This window comes from Accipiter gentilis, chromosome 6, assembly GCF_929443795.1.
Source record: "Accipiter gentilis chromosome 6, bAccGen1.1, whole genome shotgun sequence".
In the NCBI taxonomy this organism is placed as follows: domain Eukaryota; kingdom Metazoa; phylum Chordata; class Aves; order Accipitriformes; family Accipitridae; genus Astur; species Astur gentilis.
In genome coordinates, this window is record NC_064885.1 from 32,685,471 (window position 1) to 32,707,610 (window position 22,140).

The 22,140-nt window shown below is 52.8% G+C and overlaps 1 protein-coding gene and 1 long non-coding RNA gene across 5 annotated transcripts; one reads left to right on the forward strand and one right to left on the reverse strand.

The window, feature by feature from the left end:
* Positions 1–2,704: 2,704 nt before the first annotated feature.
* LOC126039525 (uncharacterized) lies at positions 2,705–4,148 on the reverse strand. The gene is made up of 3 exons (XR_007506342.1): positions 3,541–4,148; positions 3,274–3,368; positions 2,705–3,022 (listed from the first exon to the last, which is right to left on the reverse strand). It is a non-coding gene; the product is annotated as an uncharacterized LOC126039525 (long non-coding RNA).
* Positions 4,149–4,243: 95 nt separating this feature from the next.
* TFRC (transferrin receptor) lies at positions 4,244–20,322 on the forward strand. Of its 4 annotated transcripts, none has more exons than XM_049802487.1 (19): positions 4,244–4,298; positions 5,730–5,803; positions 7,628–7,841; positions 8,465–8,687; positions 8,902–9,045; positions 9,773–9,869; positions 10,244–10,366; positions 11,626–11,721; positions 11,892–12,031; positions 12,416–12,585; positions 12,892–13,011; positions 13,632–13,717; positions 13,834–13,897; positions 14,238–14,305; positions 14,695–14,762; positions 15,168–15,249; positions 16,173–16,394; positions 16,875–17,015; positions 17,307–20,322. In XM_049802487.1, exons 2-19 carry the CDS (start codon positions 5,771–5,773, stop codon positions 17,547–17,549), a joined length of 2,334 nt encoding a protein of 777 aa, XP_049658444.1. In that variant the 5' UTR covers positions 4,244–4,298; positions 5,730–5,770; the 3' UTR covers positions 17,550–20,322. The 4 variants fall into 4 exon arrangements, with proteins under 4 accessions (XP_049658444.1, XP_049658445.1, XP_049658446.1 ...); XM_049802489.1 differs by having other exon boundaries at positions 4,263–4,302; XM_049802488.1 differs by lacking the exon at positions 5,730–5,803.
* The last annotated feature ends 1,818 nt before the right edge of the window (positions 20,323–22,140 follow it).

Below are 22,140 nucleotides of genomic sequence, written 5' to 3' on the forward strand. Positions count from 1 at the left end.
GGGATCCTCCTCCTTCCTCAGGCTGCACCGTAGCACGTGCCAGGACAGTGGCCGACTAACCAGAGCTCCCGAGCATGGCCATGGGCACCTGGATTGCTGGGAGCAAGCAGGATGGGGTGACCTCTTCCAAAGCAGCACGATGACTTTTCCTGCTAGGGACAGATCCAACTACTTCACCCCTCTTTCAGTCTGGGCAATTGAGAAATGCAGCAGTAAAGGCCAAACCCACAAGGTCTTCTAGAGGATGGGAATACTCATGATGCTGTGAAATTCTTGGATATTGCGCTGCTGGCTGGGGGAGACAGGAGCAGAGAGGGCAGGCTCTCCCAGGGGCCATGCCTGTCAGCCCCGACATGGAGCGGGGTTGCAGCATGATTCCGAGGTTGCAAAAACCTGGATTTCCCAGCTCCCTTCTGGGACCTATAATAGCTGATTGCACCCCGGTGCAGCCCATGAGTTGAGCAGGGAGCACAGCCAATGTATTGCTCAAATCTGCTCCCAGAAAGGCAAGAGCTGGCACTGCCCACTCCCACACCACGGGCCATCGCATCTCCCGCAACCCTCAGCCTCAGCCCAGCAGCGTGTGCTTGTCTTGCAGCACCTCTGACTTGGCACCATGCTCCAGCACTTGATTCTTGTCTTTTCCATCCCTTCCAGATTGAAAAGCCATGTTAGTCACAGTACTTCTTGCCACAAAGTGCTCATCACCTCCCAGTGTTGTTTTTGATAAGCTGCTCACAAAGCACAGGGCATCCTTTCCAGCCTGTTTATCTCTGTGGCTCTTGTTTTCCTTCTGCTTTTTAACTGCCTTCCCAAAATATGCATAAGGCAGCTGGTCACACGAGGGTCAGCCACGCTGCAAAGCTGAAGTAAAACTATTTTCCTTCCCACATATTTTTTGTCTCATGTCTTAGCATTAATCCTGCAGGAGGGACACTGTCACATCAGGCGCTATTTTACAAAGGAATGCGGAGTCACTTGAGTCTGAGTCAGGGGACTCACAAGCCCCCCAGGAGTTCAGAGGAAACAGGGACAAACATCTCCTAAAATACCAGGGTCAAGCTGCAATGAGGAGAAACACCCTGATGGAAGCTAGGCTAAAGTGAGCTGTTAGGAGAAGCACAGAGGCTCCTGCACTGAACTGCAGGCAGGAGCTGGGCCTGGCAGGGAGCAGAGCGGGCAGAAGCAAGCAGGAGCTCGGTACAAGCTGCAGATACCTATGGTGTGGCACAGCAGGGCTCAAACAACAGTCTGCGGCAGCCAGCTCCAGAGTTGAAATGCTCCCACTCTTTGGGAACCAGACCGAGATCTCCAGGCGGATGGCGATGGCTCTTGATTTTTATGGGCCTGAACTGTGCTAAAATCATGCACGCAGAGACCATGCATCTTGCTGGGATGAGGGATCAGCAGTCACCAGTGCTACATCCCCTTCCCTCTTTGGCCATTTCCCAGCTTTGGCTATCTCTGCTCCTTGCAAAAATTTTTGTCTGAGCTGGGCAGCCTGAGCGCCTGGGCTCAGCATCACCTACAGCACAGGGACCGCTTTCTGAACAAAGCAGGTGCCAGCCCCGAGAGAGGTGGCTCCAGCCGCTAACGGCCGGCAGCCAGCCAACTCCCACTCCCCACCTGCAGCCAACACAAGGTAAAGGGCGCTCGACTGCTCTCAGGTACCATGTTCCATTTGAAGAACTCTCATTTTAAGGTATTTCACTGCCAATGCCGGTTGTAAGTGCAAAAATATCTGAGTTTCTAGAACATCAGCTTTCTTTTTCCTGGCAGGAAACAGGGAACTGCTCAGCACATGGTCAAACATACTGTGAGAGGAACAGAAAATACCTGCAGCGAGTATCTGTCAGGGCAGGTCAGGGCTGGCATAGCGGGGCACACGGCACCTCCTCTGCTAGCTGGAAGGGAGACACAGTGGACAGAGGCCAGGAGGAGAAATAAATCAGACTGCCCCTTTCGGGGCTTGCTTTTCCTAGGAACCTCCCGAGTCCGAGCTCTGCTGCAGGTGTCCCTTCTCCTCCAGCAGGACCTCGGTGTGGAAATACTGCTCTGCTCAGCGGCGCTGGCCAGCGGTCATCACAGCCCCGCACCTGGCACAGCGCGCCCAGCCAGCAGGCACCAGTACCGGCACTGCTGGAAGGTGAAGGCTTGGTGGGAGGGAGCCCGGGAGGAACATAAAAAACAGGGCAGGGCTAGGACTGTTTTCCCTGGGTTATACTTTCCTGAGCAGCAGGCTGCATCCAGACCCTTGTGTGGAGGAACAATCGGAGGATCCAGCCTGTAGGACTGACCTAATCTCTTTCTCAATGCTCTTACACCTTCGGCTTCCACCAAGGCACCCGGCAGCAGCGCATCCCACGGGGCAGCCACATGCTGAGTGACGGCGGTGTGCCCCCCATGACTGGCATCACCACACCCCGTGATGGACGGAGCTGGAGAAGGAAGAGCCTCGGTACTGGAGCCTGGCTCAAACCTCCAGCAAACGGAGCTGGTATTGCTGCTTTACAGAAGGCTTGTCTCCAGACAGCCGCACTGAGTTTCAGATCTAGTTAATCCCCCCTTTATCAGCGCAAGAATGTATTGCTTTTCACAAAACAATCCTCTTTGCGATCATGTGTTCTGCCAAACTACAAACCTTCTGCTCCCGTCCTTCTTTCCCAGGAGAGGACTTGAGGCAATAACCCAGGCCTATCTTATACTATCCTTTATTTCTTTAACGAGCAAGGGACAAATGAGCACAGCATAGCAGAACATGTGCACACCCAAACCTTGAAGCGTTCCCCAGTTCTGGCACGCCTTTGAGGGATGCCCTGAGCTGAAGGACCGAGGCTGGAAGCAGTGATGTCCACTCATGCTAGAGCCTAGACGGACAGGGCAGAGGAGGCTGCGGCCACCCCCAGGGCCCACTCTTGACCGTGGACAATCCTGGAGACAGCAAACATCAGCAGGTGTTTGAGGAGGGCGAGATGTTCTGTGGGGTCCGTGCAGCTGGGGTCTTCATGAGATTAGCCATCAACTGGAAGTAAGTGGAGCAAACATCACAGCCCTCGTAGTCCGCGGGAAGCCGCGGCACAGAGACACCCTGGCAGAGGGAGCTCCCTTCGCAGCCCCAGCTGGTGCCTGGCCGAGCCGCGAGCCTCAACCCGGCATCACACCGACAACTGGGCATAGACTTGCCAATGGCATGGGTGGCTTATGGGTTCCCTAAATACCCCCCAGTGTATTATTTACCATTTTCGCTCTAAACCCACTGAGCTGCCTCCTTACCCGTTGCTTCACCTTATGAAGCCTACTGAAAGAAGACGTGTGCTAGAACTTTGTTTCATCAAATGACCGAGATGTTCTACCTCTGCTTCAGGTTCCTTAGAAACAAAACAGGGAACCTCACCGCTCTGCACCTGCTGGCTTTCAGAGACCCGAGCTCTGCACGCCGGGGAGCTCCCACTGTAGCGTGGGGTCACCCTGTCTGCCCCAGGGAGAGGGCTGGGGTGAGGACTAGTTAATTCCGCACTGGAGCAATCTCATGGCACCCACCAAATGGATGCTTTTGCCAGCACAGCCTGGGTGGCCACAGAAACTGCCCTGCGGGCCACAAGCAGCCCGTGGCCTGACTTGGGCTGTCTGCGCTTCTTGTGTTTATGCCCCACTGGGGCTGGCGCTCCTGAAGGCCTGCCACGCTTCTCATCACGCAAATAAAACAGCAATCTCAGGTAGCACAAGATGAAGGAAAGGCATCCTGGGTGCCCCTGCTCGTTCAGATCTGAAAAGGCAGCCCTGAGCACGCGTGACTTGCTGGGACCTGAAGATGCCGAGCGCTTCCCAAGCCAGAGCGAGTCCTGCGTCTGGTTTGCACCACCCAGGGAGGAAAATGGTTTTTTTTCCTGCCCTGTTCCCTCGAAACGCTGACAGGGTGGGAACGATGAATCTGTAACCCGCTCCTCCTTACCGCGCTAAAAGCACGCCCGGCCCGGGAGGAGGTGTGAAACTCACCTCCCTACCTGACCGGCGGCCAGTCCCGCCTCCAGCCCCTTCCCGTGGGGGGGGGGGTGCTGGAACTCGCACCCACCCGGGAAAACACACGTCGCGGGGAAGGACCCCGCGGCGCCGCGGAGGGAAGCGCGAAGCTGCCGCCGAGGCGAGGAGCCGCGGGGTCCTATCGCCCGCGCGCTGGGGCGCCGGCGGCTGCGCCGGTTGGCTGGCGGGCGCGGTGGGCGGGGCGCGGGGAGGGGAGTAGAACGGCGCTGCGGCTGCCGGTGCGGCATTTGGGCCGCGGGCCGGCGAGCGGAGGGGCGGTAGGTGAGAGCGGTAGGGCGCGCGAGCCGGCCGTGAAGGCGGGGAGCGGGCGAGGCGGCCGCCCTGAGGCGAGGGGAGGCAGCGGGGCGGCGGCGGCGGAGCGGGGCGCAGGGGCCGCACAACGGGCGACGGCAGCAGCCGCAGCCGCGTTTGACGGCGGGGCGGGTGGGGAGGGCGCGCGCGCATGCACGTGGCCGCGGCGGAGCGTGCCATGGCCGCCTGACCTTGAAGGTGGGTAGAGCCCCGCGGCTCGGGCGGGAGTGCGGCCGCAGGCCGGGCCGGCCCTCCGCCGGGCTTATCTGGCGGCCCGCAGCCGGGCCCTGCCCGCGATACCGGGGCCGCCCAGCCCCTCGCCGGAGGCTGCTCCTGCTCCGGGTTGGTGGTTTTTTTTAACGCCTCTTTCCCTTGTTTTTGAGGAACCGGGAGTTGCTGGCCGCCTCCCGGGCTGCTGCTCGGCGGGAGGAGGGAAGGTCCCTTCCCCGTGAGGCGGCCGGGGCGCGGGCTCTGCGCGCCCCCGGGATGGCGGAGAGGGGTCGGGCCGTGAGGGGGGGGTGGGCTCGGGGAGGGGGGGGGCGGCCGCCATGCCGGGTGGCTGGGGGGCATCCCGGGGAGCATCCCTGCCGGGTGCGATGCCCGTAGGCCCTTCCCTGGCGCTTCCCCTGGGTTAGCCGGTCTGGCTTTCAGGAGACCCTCCGTACGCCCGCCCTGTTGTGCCCTGCCTGCCAGGTGGGAGCCTGGGCCTGGGATTGTCATTTGGAAAAAAAGCTTCTCGAGGCTGCTGGGGGTTCGTCCCCACGTACTCTTGCCCTAAACAGAAGGTGAAATGAGCGGAGGGGCGCTGTTAACCTTTGATCTCCAAATAAAACCCGCTTATATTGCGGAGCTCCCAGGTGTAAAGCTAATCCACGTGCACCTGAAGACCAGTTCAAAGCCATTTCCTAGCAGCGCTACTTGAGGGCACGCTCAAGTTGTATGCTCCCAACCTAAATGCCTGTCTCAACCCAAGCTGTCTAGTCACTGACTTACGAAGCTTTTTCAAGCATCTCTTTAGGAAGAAATGCTGAAGTAAATCAATTACAGTTTACCTTTCAGATAAGTTTGCTGTCTAGAGAAATCTAAGCTATAAAAGCTAATGAAATGCTTTTGGAGAGTTGCTCTTAGCTGTTCTGTTATACTCCTCCCCCGCTCAATCCCTGGACTTCAATATAGTCAGTTTGTTCGTCAGAACTTCTATTTGCGGTGGGAGTATGTGAACTTCTAGGTTGCATTCAAGGTTGATGTAGGTTCACCAACATTGTGACTTGCGTAGAAGCATGCACATAAAATCCATGGGCAAGCATTGCACTAGTGGCAGTGACTGACAACCTTGGATGTCTCGTGTAGTGGCAGGGGAACAGCCTGACTTGACTTGTTGTGTTCTGAACTTCTAGGGCTTTGGTCAAGTTGGTGGGCACTCCTCCTCCAGAAGGCAATGGACCATGCCAGAGCAGCAATCTCTAACTTGGTAAGGCACAGTCCACCTGTGCCATTTGTCTCTGGGTGGGCTGATGATACCTCAGAAGAAAGGTTCGACAACATCCATGTCAGTATCAGAGAAGATGATGAATCCAAAGCAACGTCAGATGCTGTTGTGTGGGTTGTGAGCCAAACGTCAGCGTAGCTAGCTGGCCATGATAAGGAGGTGGCTTAAGCAGTTCAGTGCTGGTGGGGTTATCGTTAACTGCTATGTCTTGAGTGTCTCAGGAAGCTGATAAGGAGGGGGGGTGAGCCTTGAACAATGTTCCAGGAGGAAGTGCTGCTGAGGAAGCTGATTAAACGCCTATCAGGACAATCAACATGTTCTATTATGTTATTTTGGGGGTGGGAATTCAACCACAAGTCCAGCCTTTGAATGAGACCTGTGCTTTAAACAAATGTGCAGGAGGAGGTAGCACTGAGCTTATTCAGCCAAGCCCGCTGGTCCTAGAGAGCCTGGACTGTGAAATGACCGTAGGTTAGGACTGCAAATGTGATGGTTTGGTCTCTGAACAAGTAGGGAGGATATGTGGGGTTGAGGCATGCACTCTGTAAAGTGTGAGGATAGCCAACCTATCAAGCAGTTGAGTCAGGAGACTGACTGCTAGGATGGACTGCGGTGTTGCCCTTTCTGAAATGTGATCAGCCAGCCACTTCATTGCAGATGGCATGGGCCAGAATGGAACTGCAGGTCTGAAATGACATTCGTTTAGTTTTGACCAATCAAGCTGAGGTCTGGTGTCTTCACCTCCAGCCACTGACTTGTAGTTTGAGAGTGAGCTGAGAACTGTGGATGAGCTGCTGAGATTGTAACAGGGCTTGGGCGCTTACCACCAGCTGCTTCTCCAGTACAGTGGAGAGGGGCTGCAGGACCGTTGCTCCCAAAACTTCCTCTGGCCTTTTAGCCAGTCTGCTGCCTGTCCCCAGCACAGCCATGGCCACAGGCAAGTTCAGGGGCTCTAATGGAAGCTGAGTGGTTCTGCTCAGTGCCTGGCTACACCTGGAATTGAATTTAACTCTCTGTAAATCTGAATGACTGCCTTGTGCACAGGCTGCTGTTCTGTAGAGGGTTGGACTGTGTGTTGCAGCCGTTTAGAAAAGTGGGTTCCAGACTGGAAGCTGCTCTACTTGGGCACTGATAAACACCTGTCGAATGGTTCCAGTTGCTGGTGGATGGAGGAGGTGTATCCTCAGCTTTCATGTTAGCTGAGGTAGCAGTATTCCCATGGGTCATCTCTCTTCAGCCTGGCTGCTTTATAATACTCATCAATAGTGTAATTTAAGAGTAGCCTGGGGCAGTTTAATACAAGATTATCTAGATACTGGATGAGACTATTTACGTCAAAGTGGATGTGGCTCAAGGGCACAACCATGGAGGGGTTGCCTTCCCTTTCCTCTGCCCTGATCAAAGTGCCCTTCCGTGCAATTTGCACATATTCAGGTCAGATCAGTATACTCCTGATTAAGACCAGGAGTTTGTTTCAATCAGCCTTTGCCATGGGGTCATGTGGGAAATGCCAATGCCATTGGCTGTGTTGTATCTGTAACAGACTCCAAGCTAGACTTTGACCAGTGTGGTTCTGAACTTGCGCAGGGCAAACAGGTGCTAAGTAGACTCTGGAGACCCTAAGTGGGTCTGAGTCTGTCTGTTTAAAGCAGCTGGCCTGACTTATTGACAGCCAAATGTTCAGGCTGCGCTGGAGCAATTTCAGATGAACAAGCTGTATGTGGTTTGGAGCATGGGTGCCGCTGGCTGCAGGCACTGTAGGCTGGTGTAGCAAACTCTTGATCACATGATTGTCTTTCAACACAGTTTGGTGGCGAACCGATGTCGTACACACGCTTCAGCATTGCCCGGCAAATGGACGGAGACAACAGCCATGTGGAGATGAAGCTGGCGGCTGATGATGAGGAAGGAGGGGAAATTGGGAGACCGGAGCACCTGCATGCCAACATGCCTCCTCCATGGAGGAGAGGCAAGAACCGCTGCTTCCTAGTCATTGCAGCTGTCCTCCTCCTTTTGATTGGTAAGGAAGGGTGGGAGGCAACTGCATGAAGTGAACTCTGGTATTGAGCATATTTGAGGCTGTTAACATTTGAATCTGTATTGTTTCAGGAGATAATTAAAGAGCCTGGATCTAGGCTGCAGCCTCTTGTCACTAACTCTAAGTATGTCTAGCTCAGACTTATGGTACAGAATTGGCACAAAGAAGTGTGAAGTTTGACAGTGGAACTGTGACTTAGCTAAAGGGCAAACTGATCTGCATGGCAAGTGTACTGGTTTTCCCTCGATTAACTCTTCACACTTCTCTAGAGATGTGGGTCAACGTATCAGTAAAGCCTCCAGTGCTCATATCTCAAGGGTTTTAACACTGCCACTGACCTAAAGTAATCATTCTCCTTCCCAAGTTGTGCTGGAGGGACTCTGCCAAGCACAAGATCAGATTTACAGTGTACCTTAAAACATGCCAGCTCAGGCAAAATGTCAGGCTGCATATTCCTGTCTGTCCTTAGGTATGCCAGCTTGTCAAAAATGGTGTGAGAGCAGAGATGCATCTTAACCCTGAAGCTGCTTTTAATGCACTTGTATGATGTGGGGCTCATTTAGTCATCTTTCTGCAGCACAAAGAAATACCTCTTCTGTCTGTAGGGTTTCTGATCGGCTACTTGAGTTATGGTGGACGAATGCAGAAAGCTAGCAGGTGTCTGGATGGAAGTGGCAAGTGTGAGATGACTCCTACAACATCTTACTTAGTGGATGATGATGAAACTGAGGAAGAAGAGGTTCCTGGGCCACCTGTCCTTTACTGGCCTGAGCTCAGAACCCTGTTGTCAGATAAGCTGTCAGCCAGACGTCTTGAAGACAACTTGAGGTAATAGTTCCAGAAAGCTTAGCTGCAGCTATGAGAGAGGCACAGCCTGTGAGTAAAACTCAAGCTCCTTTGGAGAGCAAGGGCCTTAAAGATCTTGTGGGGTGGCATGTGGTTAAACATGGGCTTAAATTGCCCATCCAGCTTGAGTTTGCAGGCTGGAGCACTGCAGTGCAACCTGGTGCTATAGCCTAAGCTGTCCATCTGTTACTTACAGGCAAAGAGCAAGTAAGGACTCTTTTGAAGCTGGCCAGAGTGAAGATGAGAGCATTGCCAGCTACATTCATGATCAGTTCACCAGCTTCCTCTTGGATGAAGTGTGGAATGATGAGCACTACATCAAGCTGCAGGTCAAAGGCAGGTATGTTAATGAAGAGAAGCAGATCTCTTCCTTACAGCATGGATATCTGTAGTCTTGAGCAAACACATGATTTCTGCTGCAAGCAGTGCTAAAATTGTGAGCCAGTTACACCTCTCCAAAGAAGGCCTCAATTAGCCAAGCCATAGCTTCCCTTGTCTCTTCTCAGGCTTTCTAAATGGCAGAGGCTCTGGCAGCAGCCCTCTGGATTTTTTCCTGGGACAGCCATTTCCTCAAAGCGTTCTTAGGAAGTGGAGAGAAAACAAACTTGAGTAAAAACTCAGCTGAAGGGCAGATTCCCTGTGTCTAAAGCTGCTAGTGTGGGCAGCTCTGCCTTGTCACCCAGACAGGTGTTACAGACCTGGCAGTGGCTCCTATAGTAGTTCAGGAGGGTATAAACAGGCATTTTGTTGGCTGACAGCTCATACCCTCATGTCTTACTTGCCCCCTCATGTCAGGGGAAATGAATTTTCTTAGCTCCTCTTAGGAGAGGACTAAGAGACTTGGAAGCAGAGATACTTTCTGCTACTTGCCTCAGAAATTAGCCTTTGTTAATGTTCTCTGACCAACCCCAGAGTTTCTTGCATGGAAGTACTGGGATAAGTCTGCCCGTTTCAGGCTCTGCATTGCCTTGGTCAGAATTGCGAGGGCACAGACTGAAATAGGGGAGCTAGTTAAATACGGAGTTTATGTATGAAAGAGCATAACACTGTCTCTTTACATTTAACAGTAGCAACAACAAAGTGTCTCTTCTGGAAAATGGTAAAGAGGAGGAACTGGAGAGTCCCGATGCATACGTGGCATACAGCAAGAGTGGCTCAGTTGTTGTAAGTGACTCCCAGAAAATTCTGGAAATGTGCTTGCATGCTTAACCAGGTGGCAATGTCCAAAATATGTCCCTTCAAGATATGAAGTGTTTAAAGCCCTCCCAAGTTGGGGGGGGGGGGGGGGGGGGGGGGCAAGTGGGCCCACATAGTTTTATTACTTTAACAAGATGCAGAAGTAACTGTTTAAACTTCTCTGCTGGGGTCCAGACAGGAACCTTGACAGAAGTGCTGCTTCAACAGGCACGTTGTATGTGATCAGAGTTTACATTGCTGAGCTTGAACTCCCTACTGTTAATGTTAGTGTGACTCTGTAGGTTGTTTTGGGTATCTTACTGACAGGACTGCTGCGTCTATAACCAGTGTTTCTGTTCCAGGGCAAACCAGTCCATGTGAACTATGGACTCAAAGCTGATTTTCAGAAGCTACAGAAGCAGGGTGTTTCACTGAATGAAACTATAATCATCTTCAGAGCTGGAAAAATAACCCTTGCTGAGAAGGTAAGCAGTCTGTGCCTGAAAGCCTGGCCAAACTTGGCAGCAGGAAGCTATGCTTCCTCCTCTTTGAGGTGCAGAGGTGTGTCTTTGTTCATGTCTCTGGAACTTGTGTATGTAGGCTTGTCCCTGCAGGTCTGGTCTTACTTGTTTGCACTAAGCCTCCACGTGCAGGCCTGGACACCAAGACTGAACAGAGTTGGTTGCTGTTTGTGGTGCCATTCTTCTTGGCCTCTGGCAGTCTTGCTGGGACAGCCAAGCGTCTGGAGTGATGGAACTGTGAGGCAGAGAGAGGCAGCCTAGGGGCTACAGAGTGCAGAGTTGACTGATATTGGTAGATGCAGCAATAGGGTTGCTAGAAGCAGAAGAGCCTTGCCTCCAGAGCACCTCTTGGGGCTGCAGCCAGATACTGCAGCCAAGCTTTGAAAGTATCTCACTTGGGCCCTTCCTGACTGTTCACTGCACCAAGTGAAGGTGTTGGCACTGCATGCCCAGTCAGCTGCCTTGCATGTTGCTGTAAGGTTCCCTCTGTAGTGAGTAGAACTGAATAGTCAAGCAGCCTAAAGGATCCAAGTCCTTCTGTACACAAGCCTGTTCTAGGTCTGACCCAGAGCTGCCCCTCAGGTGGGGGCTCCTGGGGAGGCTGGGGCATAGGACTCTTTCCAGTCAGACTGCCTCTCTGCATGCATCAGGCACAGGCAGAGTTGAAAGGTGCTTCTGCAAGACCCCTTGCTCACTGGTTCTCCAATCCCTTTCCCACTTTTCAAACTGGTGTCTAGCCTTGTAAGAGTGTTTATACCGGTGGCATATCGGAGGCAGCTGGGTTGTAGGTGTATTAAACAGGTACCCGATTAGGCCACTCTGCCTTCATTTTCCATGTGAAGATGAGCCTTCAGTGGCTGCTTACCTTGTCTTGAGACTAACCTAATCTTGGCAAAACAGATGGAGCATGATCAAAATTAAATAACGTCTGTCTTCTAAGCTGCTCTGATAAGCAAGTGTGAGCTGGAAGGAATCATAGGATGAGATGGTAACCGTGGAGTGTCCTGACTGTTCAAAAGGGCGTTAGGCACACTCTGCCTGGAATAGTACGGAGCTGCTAGTATTCAGCTTCATTGTGTGCCTATCGCTGACAGGTAGCTGTTAAAATCTGTTGCAGAGTTGGGCATTCAGGAGCACAACCCTTCACACCATTACTCCATGTACTTGCCTTAACTGCCCTTGCTTGCAGTGCAGATGTGCAATTAACGTTCCTCTTTGCTTAGGTTGCAAATGCTGAAGAGGCAGGAGCAGTTGGTGCCCTGATGTACCTAGACCCCTCTGATTACAAGATGACAGATGCGCTTGCCCCCTTCGGACATGTGAGTATGCAGCTGGCTCCCCTGTTTGTTGTTTTCGTGAACCTTTCTCACTGTGGACTGCAGAGAGCAGCAGTCCTGCAGGCCTCTGGCTCAGCAGTGCTTCATGCCGTTATGTAGATGAGAACTGTTGGGTTCCTCTGAGACTTGAGGATTCCTCTTGCTTTTCACAGGCCCACCTTGGAACTGGAGACCCTTTCACCCCAGGCTTCCCTTCTTTCAACCACACCCAGTTCCCACCAGTGGAATCTTCTGGACTACCTCGCATTGCTGTTCAGACTATCTCTAGCAAAGCAGTAGGCAAGCTGTTCAGGTAACTGTTTCTCCTGGCTTGCAGGCTAGGCTGCTGTGGCCCTCTTGCAGAGGTGAGGGTGGTGTTGACATGCCGTGAGCCCAGAGAGCTCTCTGCTGGTCTCTGCTGTGTATCGCAGGAGAACTTAGTGGAACTGGCTGGAGAAATGTTGCTTGTGTCCATGTCTCATGTCTTAAAGACTGAACTTAATCTAGTGTTGGATTCCTCTTGGCCTCTGCATCCTACCTCTCCTTGCATAATTAGTGGTACAGGACTGCAAGCTATTTCCTGAGCAGGTCCTGAACAAGGCTGCACCTGCAGTTGCAGGCTTGCTTTTTTCACAGCATAGCTAAATGAGGTCAGAGCTAGATAGTGAGTTCAAAGGATCTCTCTTTTTTCCCTCAGGAGAATGGATGGAGAAAATTGCCTTCTGGAGTGGAATAGTGGGGTCTTGGGATGTAAGGTGATGCTGAGCAGCACAAGCAACCTGACAGTGAAACTGAGTGTGAACAACATTATGGTGGACAGGAAGATTCTGAACATCTTTGGTGCTATCAAGGGATTTGAAGAACCAGGTAACAGCAACTGCCTTGTGGCTCAGTCTTGAGGGGAACCTTTCCTCTTCTGTGATCATCAGAGCATGACAGCTGCTTTCAGACAGAGAAAACCACTTCCTCAGCAGAGCCAAGACCCTTCCCTAAGGGTCAAGGCAAAAGCTCAACTGCGCTGCCAGGGAAAGGCTAAATGAAAGCAAGCAGTGTGCCAGATTCAGGGGTCAAACTCCACACTCTGTCCTAGTATAAAAGCTCAAAGCTGCTCTTATGATAAATGGTGTTTGCAACCTGAAGCTTGCAGCTCAGATCTTGATGTCTCCTTTATAGATCGGTATGTTGTGATCGGAGCCCAGAGAGACTCCTGGGGCCCAGGAGCAGCCAAGGCTGGTGTTGGAACTGCCATATTGTTGGAACTTGCCCATGTGATCTCAGACATGGTGAAACATGGTAATATTTGTGTACAAAAGCTTGGGGGTGGGAGGTGATGCAGGTTTAGCTCTGCATGTGTTAACATTGGAGAGCCCAGTTGCAAAATAATCCTTTGGGAAGGCATGGGGAACCTAAGAAAGCTTCCTGAGAAGCTATTACTTGTCCAACATAGACAACTTTTCTGCAGTGAGTACTCACTTCCAAGAGACTGCTTGCTTGTATCTGGTATGGCTTGAATGCAAGAATGTCCTTGGATAACACAGGATGCAAACCTCAAACTTGAGCTGTCTGTTGGGCAGCCAGGCCTGAAGGTGGGAAAACACTGAAGTGGCTGACCAGCTGGAGCGGTGGGGGCTGCATGGTGGCACTTAGTTTGAGTGTTCTTGTCTCCAGGTTTAATTTTGGGCTCGGGCAGCTAAACAAAAGGGGGAAATGCAGGCAGCAAGGTTTTCCTACACAGTTCTGCAGTATGGGGGGGCAGGGTATAGTGTCCATGCAGCCACTAGTGTGCACATTTGTCTGCAGCAGCCAGAATGCTTCAGCTCTAAGGAGTAGGCAATTCATCAACCCAGGCCCTCAGTGCTAAGCTTACATCTCCATGGGGAAGGGCAGACATCTCAGTGTGTCTCTCTTTGCAGATGGCTACAAACCAAGGCGCAGCATCATCTTTGCTAGTTGGAGCGCGGGAGATTACGGAGCTGTGGGTGCTACTGAATGGCTGGAGGTACTGTTTCTTTGATAGGCTTCTGCGTGCTGACTGCGCAGTTGTGATTTCCTGTTCCTATGGATTAAACATCCTGGTGTTGTACTGCTCATCTTAAAATACTTGTTTTGTTCCAGGGGTACTCTGCCACACTGCATGCCAAAGCCTTCACTTACATTAACTTGGATGCTGCAGTCGTAGGTAACCTGCTACTCTTAAGTTTTTTGAAACTGAGTGGGACCAGAATAGCCTGACAGGCATCCCTTAACCTCCAGGAATGGGGGCTGTGCCAGAGGTTGATGCTGGGTGTTTGGCTGAAGACTGGCATGACTCCATTTATTCTCCTGTTGTCATTGAAGCTGCGAGGTTGCTGCAGCTTGAGCCAGAAGGAGGCAGCTCTGCTAGGTCCCAGTGTCCTGTGTCTCTTGAAGATCCTTTGGCAACAAGCTGCAGATCAGTTATTGCTCAGTCACAGGGCTGAACAGCTCTAGCGGTAGTGGTTACTTGTGCCAGCATGTCAAACACCCTTTCTTTTTTGCAGGCTTCAACCACATGAAGATTTCTGCTAGCCCGTTGCTGTACACATTGCTGGAGAGAACTATGAAGGGGGTGAGTTGAAGGGTCTTGGGCTAATCAAGGTGACTGTGGTTTTAAGGAGGAACTGAAAGCAGCCAGGGCAGTGCTGGGTCACATTCCCCAGCTGGCACCTTCTGAGGAGAAAGCTCCTTTTAGGAGAAAGGGCTGGGATACTCTGGAGGGCCCTGTCTGAAGTCAGCTGGGCTCTGGGAATTGCAGTTCAGGCACGCAGAATCTAAAATCAGCAAATGCCACAGTTCAGTGTGAGGTGAATGCCTGTCCCATGTGAACTGTGCCTGTGTGGAGAAAGGTCAGGGGAGCACACCTGAGTCTGGCATCTGCACAGCAATGCAAGCTCTAGGATGGGTCTGGAAGCCCAAGCAGGGGTCAGAACAAGTGCATTGACTGTCATCTCTGTGCAGGTGAAGGACCCAACAAAGGATTCGGGAAGCCTGTATGACAGAGTTGGCTCTGACTGGGTAAAAACAGTGTAAGTATTGTCATCCTGCTCTTTGGGAAAGCAAATCTCTGTAAAGGAACAAACTAAATAGCTTCTGCTCTTTGTGCTGGAGTGTCATACCACTGTCTGGGGTGTGCTCTACCTGCTGCAGTAGGATCAGGCAAGCAAGAACAGTACAACACTAGCTGTGCTTAGTGCTGCCCCAAGCTGCCTGTAGGCAGCCCAGACTTTTTTTTGTAGGGCAGGAACAGCCTTGTGCAAAGACCGGTGGCTGGAAATGGACAAGCAGCCCTTAGCACTTGGCCAGGACTCCTTGCCAAAAGCAGTCTTGTCTGGACAGGGTAGTCCAGTTGGCTCAGAGCTTCAACTCTAGGGCTTGTAGCTTTTCTCCTGGGATGTCCAGTTGGTAACTACTCAATACTTGTCTTTTTGCAGTGTTCCCCTTGGTCTGGATAATGCAGCATTCCCTTTCCTGGCCTACTCGGGAATCCCGGTGGTTTCCTTTGGTTTCTGCAATGTAAGTATTGTCTGCCTGCCTGGTGTACTCATGCTGTGGAAAGTGCTGTAAGGGTATCTGCTCCAGGATGGCAGAGCACAAGCTCATTGTCCATGCAAGAGCTTCTCTGGGGGAGGAGATGCAGCCTCTGGACCCGGTGGCTGTGGCAATACTTGCTGTGAAGGCTGTTCCTGGAGCATGGTGGGCCCCTACAGTCTCTGTTCCAGAGTCCTGAACACTCATGTTTTGTTGGGAGAGGGGGCACTTGCTCCTCTGGAGGCTCAGATGTCAATGATTCAGAAGCTAAAAGTACTAAAAAGATGTCAAGCTGTTGTTGCTTCAGTGAAAGACTGTACTACAGCCTGCTGGTCAGCAAGCAAAGTGCGTTGAGGAAACAGTACCATTGGCCAGAGCAAGTACTGACTTGGGCTGTTCAGGTCTGCTGCTGCAGCTTGGGGCTGGCAAAAATGGCATCAGCCAAGCAGCCTGCTCTGTTACTGCAGGCATGCAGCTGGGACCCTTTCTGCTAACAGCTTCCTCTGCTTATGAATGCTTGGATTTTGTTAGCATCAGACCTGTTCCACAAAAAACCTTGAGTTATCCTGCCCAGAAGGGTTGGAGAGTGCTGCTGGCTCATACCAAACTGAGTGCTGGGGTTTGCCTGCCTGCACTTCTGCAGTGACCTCGGAGGGGGAAAAGGTCTATATGTCTTCAGGTCTAACAAACCCACAGAGCATCCTGCTGATCACTGGAAATTGTGAGGGACGAGTTGCAGGAGCTCCATTCCCTTCCCCTGTCCTTTGAAGTTTTGCCACTCAAGTCATGCTACTTAGCCGCATGAAGAGATGGCATGTGGTGGAAATAGCAAGCAAACTGTAGTGGGAGGTAAAAAATCCTAGCTGGAGAAGCACTCTTGCTTAACTTTAATGCTTTCTTTCTTGCAGAAAGAAGAGGAATATTCCTTCTTGGGCACTACTGAGGACACTGTGGAAAACCTGAAGAGGATTGACAAGTTGTATGCTCTTATGCGTGCTGCTGCAGAAGTTGCTGGACAAATAGCTCTCAGGCTGACCCATGATCATGAGCTCTTCCTGGACTTTGAGAGATACAGTGAAGAATTGCTAGCATTCCAGGAGAAGTTTTTGCCCTACTATCGGGATGTGAAGGTAAGAAAGGCTCCAAGTGGACTGAATCCCTGTAGACTGTTATGGGGCCATGTGCTAATAAGGCTCTGCTGCTATTGGTTACAACAGGGTAGACATCTTCCTCCTTTGGGCACAAGTGTGTAGCAAGTTGTTACCTAAATCGATGTTTCTTATAGAGCAGGGCAGGCAGAGTGGCTGTGGCAGAGAGATTTAACTAATCAGTCTGTGGTAGGCTCTTGAGGAAATGGATGTGGATGGTTTCTCATCTGGTTATCATTCACAGCATGGTGCAGCTTTGCATCTCATTTGCACCTCTGCTGAAAGCCTACAAGAAACTGTGGGTGGGGAGAGACATCACTGAGCTCAGTGACCTCAGAAGAGTCTGCCAGGAACTCGCTCTGCTACTTGGTTAAACTGGCAAAAAAAACCTCCAACACTTTCTCTTGGTAAGAGAGCAGCAAAAGAAGAAAATCAGGTTTGCTAACAGCTCCTCCCTCACAGGCACTGGGGCTGACCTTGAATTGGCTGTTTTTTGCCCGTGGTGACTTCCAGCGAGCTACAGATGCACTGAGAAGAGATATTGCAAACAGTGACAAGGAAAACAGGGTCGTCCGCAGAGCCCTGAATGACAGGATCATGAAGGTGGGTATCTGCAACTGGTTTTCCTTTCTTCACGAAGGAGGAGAGTGCTGGCTGGGATGGGCATCTTCCTTAGGAGCCATGGGCACTGTGCAGACCAGTATCTCTTTCACTTGCTTAGCGTCAACATGACCGACTTTTGCACTTGCTATCGGGAGAGGGTCTGGCCCTTGCAGAGCTGCTGTGGGAAAGGGCTGGGTGGGGATCAGAGTTTGGGAGCTTGTGATGGGGCAGATTAGGAAAGAAAAACTTGGGAGGTGAACGTATAACCCTAAATTTGCACCTCTACTCCAGGTGGAGTATGACTTCCTCTCCCCATACCTCTCACCAAAAGATACTCCCTTTCGCCACATCTTCTTCGGCAAAGGCTCCCACACCCTGCAGAGTCTGCTGGAGAACCTGCAGCTGCTGAGAACCAGCAGGGACAGCGTGAACGTGAACATGCTGAAAGAGCAGCTGGCCCTGGTGACCTGGACCATTAAAGGGGCTGCCAATGCCTTAGTGGGTGATATCTGGGATACAGACAATGAATTCTAGACATGGCAAACACCTGGTTAAGGTATAGGATTAGGGAAACCCACTCCCTAACATGGCATTTTTTTTCTGTGGATTTTCTGGCAACAGATCTTTTTTGACCAAATTTGAGCATAAAATTTAAATCTCACCTTGACAAATTCACAGGAGGCAGTTTTAAGGCAGGTACTAAGATTACCATGAAATCTCCTCTGACCAGGCTCCCATCTGACCATAGTCCAAACCGGTCATGTACAGCTGCTTGTGGGGCTTGCTCTCCATTGTACTTGAGAACTAACAGCTCAGGTGACTCCTGAACCGGTACCTTGAGTGGGGAGGTACTTCATCTATTTAGGGTTTTAATTGTTGGCCCCCTAAACCTAGTGACAAAACAGGGAATGGATTCCTCTTACTGCTTGTAATGAGGATCCCTTCTCTGAGAGGGAGCTGCAGAGATCAACCTGTAGTTCAAAAATAAAACAACCTAGTAATAGCCTGCAAGTGCTGGATTATCAGCAAGCTCTGAAGTGCCCAGCCTGCCTTTACTCAACAGCAGGGTCCCAATGACATCTTGGAGACTTGCTTCTGCTGAGGCATGCCTCAATACCCAGGGAAAATGATCCAAAGATTATCTAATGCCCCCTCTATATCCTTAGCTGGCACCTCAGCAAGTCCTGCAGCATTGAGAAATGGCTCTAGACTGGCACTTCAAACCTTGCTGCTCTGCGGCCTTTTGTGAAATCGAGTCTCTTGCTGGCCAAACCCTGTTTGACTGATGCCATTTTGCAGGATGGCTCTTGTTTGGCACTGAGATATTTATTTGTTTATTTATTTATCAGTGACAGCGTTCACTATAAATGGTGTGTTTTTTTATAGAAGATAATTATCGGAAGCAGTGCCTTCCATAATTATGACAGTTATACTGTCGTTTTTGAATAAAGCAGCATCTGCTATTACAATCAAACATGATACTGGAACTTTGCATTTAAAATAATCTAAACAGGCCCCTCAAAAAAAAAAGTTTTTGAAAACTAGCAATTAAGCTTTCTGTGGCAAAAACACCCCTTTGGAAGGAACTTGAAGGTGTAAACCTGGTAGCGCGTCTCCGGGTTGCACTCCAAAGTGATCCTTGAAATGCTGAAAACCCAGGTGGGAACTCAAATACTAGAAATTTGCCTTCCCTGCGGTGTCCGTGCCCCTCTGTGGGCTTCAGACTCCCTCTTCACCCCCCTTTCTGGATGCTGTGTGCTCACATGGGGAGCACAGCTTCCTTCCTGGCCCCGGTGGAGGGGCTTGCTGTGTAGCTGTAGCTCCACCTGTGGCAACACAGGCAAACTTCTTGTACCTCAGATTAGGCGTTGGCCCGATTTTTTTAAATGGCAGCTTCCTGCAAACTTCCAGTACTTTATGTATCATGAAACATAACTGACATTATCGGGAGCAGTGTCTTCCATAATGTGTAAAGAACAAGGTAGTTTTTGCCTACCACAGTGTTATATCGGAGGCAGTGACCTCCATATGTTGCACTATGGGTGTACGTAATTATCGGGGACAGTGTTTCCCATAATTGTTCTATGCTTATCATGCAATGTCATCTGCGAAGCTTGATGGTTAGTATCTAACATGGATCAATTTCCTGCAGTCCTATTTTTTCACTCTCCTGTGGTGATGCAGATACAAACTTTGGTCTGTTATGTACTTCCCTAGACTCTACCTTCTCTGTAGGCTGAACTGTTTCAAATAGCTGTGCTGTCTTGAAGTGGCTTCCTGCCTCCAGTCACAGGACTGGTGCTTGAATGTTTAGTGGAAACTAGGCTAGTTAGACTGTGTGCTCTGTGATTTAGTAAACTTCCTTCAAATCAGTTACAAAGACTTGGGGAATTAAAGGTGAATGTAGGGCTTGGGGCTGAACTGCTCTCTGGAGGGCTCTTGGTCACGGCTCTAGATGGGTGTGCATGCTACTTAAGAGGCTGGCCTGCTTTGGCACTGGGGTGATGCTGGTGTGCATGCATGGGAAGCTGCTTGCTCCCCAGGTCTTGCTGGAAACTGCAGTCTTGCCTCCTGGGTGTTGTGTGGAGGGGGGGAAATTGGTGGCACCTTTCTCATGGTGACCCTCTGCTCCCTGACCTGAAGCTGAACACTGCTCCTGTGTGATACCTGCTAAACTGTGCTGCCTGTTCCCAAAAAGCAGCTGGCTGGCTGGCTGGCTGTCACCAGCCCTGTACTCTGCAAACAGTTTGATCTGGCATTTAAACCTAAAGCAAGCAAGTGACCTGAGCCCCAGCAGTAGTCCTTGAGGGAAGGAACATCGTTCAGCTGGAGCAGAGACCTGGGTCTCTATAAGGAAGGGGTGAGAACAAGGCCCCCGCCTAGTTACTGAGCTCAGTACTCACCAGCTTGGAGGGCTGGATTTTCATCTGACTCTCTAGAAGCCTGATGCTCCGCCTTATGTAACATCTTGCTCTTCCTTAACTACCTTGCTGTTTCTGAGGCATGTGTACAGCCCTGTCTGTGCTACTGTTTCCTGGTGACACTTCTCTGGATGGCATTTAAGAGCTGCTGTCTGAGAGTCCTCACTGTAGTGTTTGCATGCATCTTGATGTCAGACTTAATCATGCGCTTTACAGCCAGCAGAGAAAGACGAAGCCTGTCTCCTGCCTAGGCAGCACAACTGTGACTGCTGGGGTGTTGGGATGCCTTGCTCAGTGCTGGCATCTGACTGGTGTGGGGGTGCTAAACTCTGTTTCTGGGTTACCTGCTGTCTGCTCAAATAAAGTTTTAAAGCTTGAACACTCAACTGCTCTCCTGGGTTCTTGCAAAGCCACAATGCTCTTGTGGCTGTGGGTGAGCTGGGGAGGGAGGCTGGTAACTGGCAGCTCTGGTACTACCTCACTGATGTGCAATAGCAAGTCCAAATTTCACCCTGCAGGCAACTGAGGTGAGGAGGACCCTGGCCAGGGGGTGGAGGAGCAATCTATACAAACCCCCCAGCCACCCTTCTGCTTTCATGAGACCATGTCCTGCCTGCTTCTTCTTGGCCAGTGTCTTGACCCTAAACAGCCTGCCTGGATGTCGGCAGGAGGATGAAACGTCAGACTTGCTGCTGGCTGTGGCTTCACAGGTCTCTGCTGGTGAGAAGGTGGCTGGGCAGGGCTGCGGGTGGCTGTGGCTGTGTCCCAGGAAGCCAGAGCTGTCTCCTGCCTCGCCCCTGCTCCTCATCATCCTCTTGGAGCTCCCCTGGGTCAAGGTGCAGATGGGTATTTATTTGGTTACTGCTTAGAGCCTCAGAGAGCTCTGGTGGAGCAGGAGCTGCATCCCTGGGCCCAGAAGCCTGCTCAGGTGAGACTGCACCGGTTTGGGACTTTGCGTTTTACATATGCTCTGCTTTTCTCCACCATCTCCCCCCATCGCCAGTGCCAGTCTTGCCTCCTGTTTTACAAGCCCGGTGTACCCCGTGAAGATGCACTGTTGCGGGTGGGAGGCAGCTTCTCCAGGATCCCTGCTCGTCTCTTACGGGCTGTCCCGGCATAGCTCTGGTCCCTCCTCTTCCAACGGGGATGATTTACTTGGAAGCACGTTGTTTCCCGCATCTCCCTGCCCAAATCTGGCAGGGCCTCTCTCCCTGCAGTGGCTGTGCAAAGCACCCGGGGGGGGGGGGGGGGGGGGGGGCAGGGCCGGGGCTGTGCGGAGCTCTGCTGCAGCCAGGCAGAGCCGGCCCCGCCGGGGCAGCAGGCAAGGGGGGTGCAGCCCCTCCCCACGAACTCGGGAGCAAGAATTTGGGGTCCCCCTTGGCAGCGCAGGGCAGGCCGTGCCCTGTGTCCCGCCTCCCCCCCGGTCCCCGCAGCGGAGCGGTCCCGGGGCCCGGCGCTGTTCGGCGGTGAGTCTGTCCGTCTGTCCATCCCCGCGCCTCACTCCTCACCCATCCCTCTGCCCGCCCGTCCCCGCTCCGTCCGGCCGTTGGCCCCCCCCCCCCAAAACTCCCCCGTTACGTAAAGCGGCGATGCGGCGCCTTTAAGAGCGGGGCCGGGGGCCGGGCTGGCGCGCGCCGCCCCGGGAGCTCGCGCCGGCGGCGGCAGGAGGAGGCGGAGGTGGCGGCGGCGGGGTAGGGGGGGGGAGAAGGGCGGCGACGCCGGGGCTCCAGCGGCGCGGCTCGGGGAGGGGGGGGGAGCCGCGGCGGGGGGCGGCCCCGGGAAGGCTCCCCCAGCGTGCGGGGCCGGGGCGGGGGCCGGGAGCGCGTGCACCATCCGGGGGCAGGGGGCGAGCGGGGCCCCGGAGGGTGGGGGGCTGAGCCCGGGGGTGCCGGCGGGCGGCGGGGTGGCCCCGGGGGTGCAGGAGGAGGGGGGTTTCTCCCGGGGGGTGCAGGAGGCGGGGCTGGGGGCGCTGCCCCGCGGCCAGGAGCTGGTGGCCGGCGGCAGCGCCGGGGAGCCGGGGGGCGGCGGCGGCGGCGGCGGGGGGGCGGGCCGGTGGCACTGGGTGCCGCTGGGGGAGCGGACGGGCCTGCAGGAGTGGGGCGAGCGGCCCGGGCCCGTCCCCGCCATCGGCAGCCCCAAGGCGGGCGCTGAGCCGCGGCGGCCCCGGGAGCGGGGGGCGGCCCGGGGGGGGCGGCGGCGGCGGG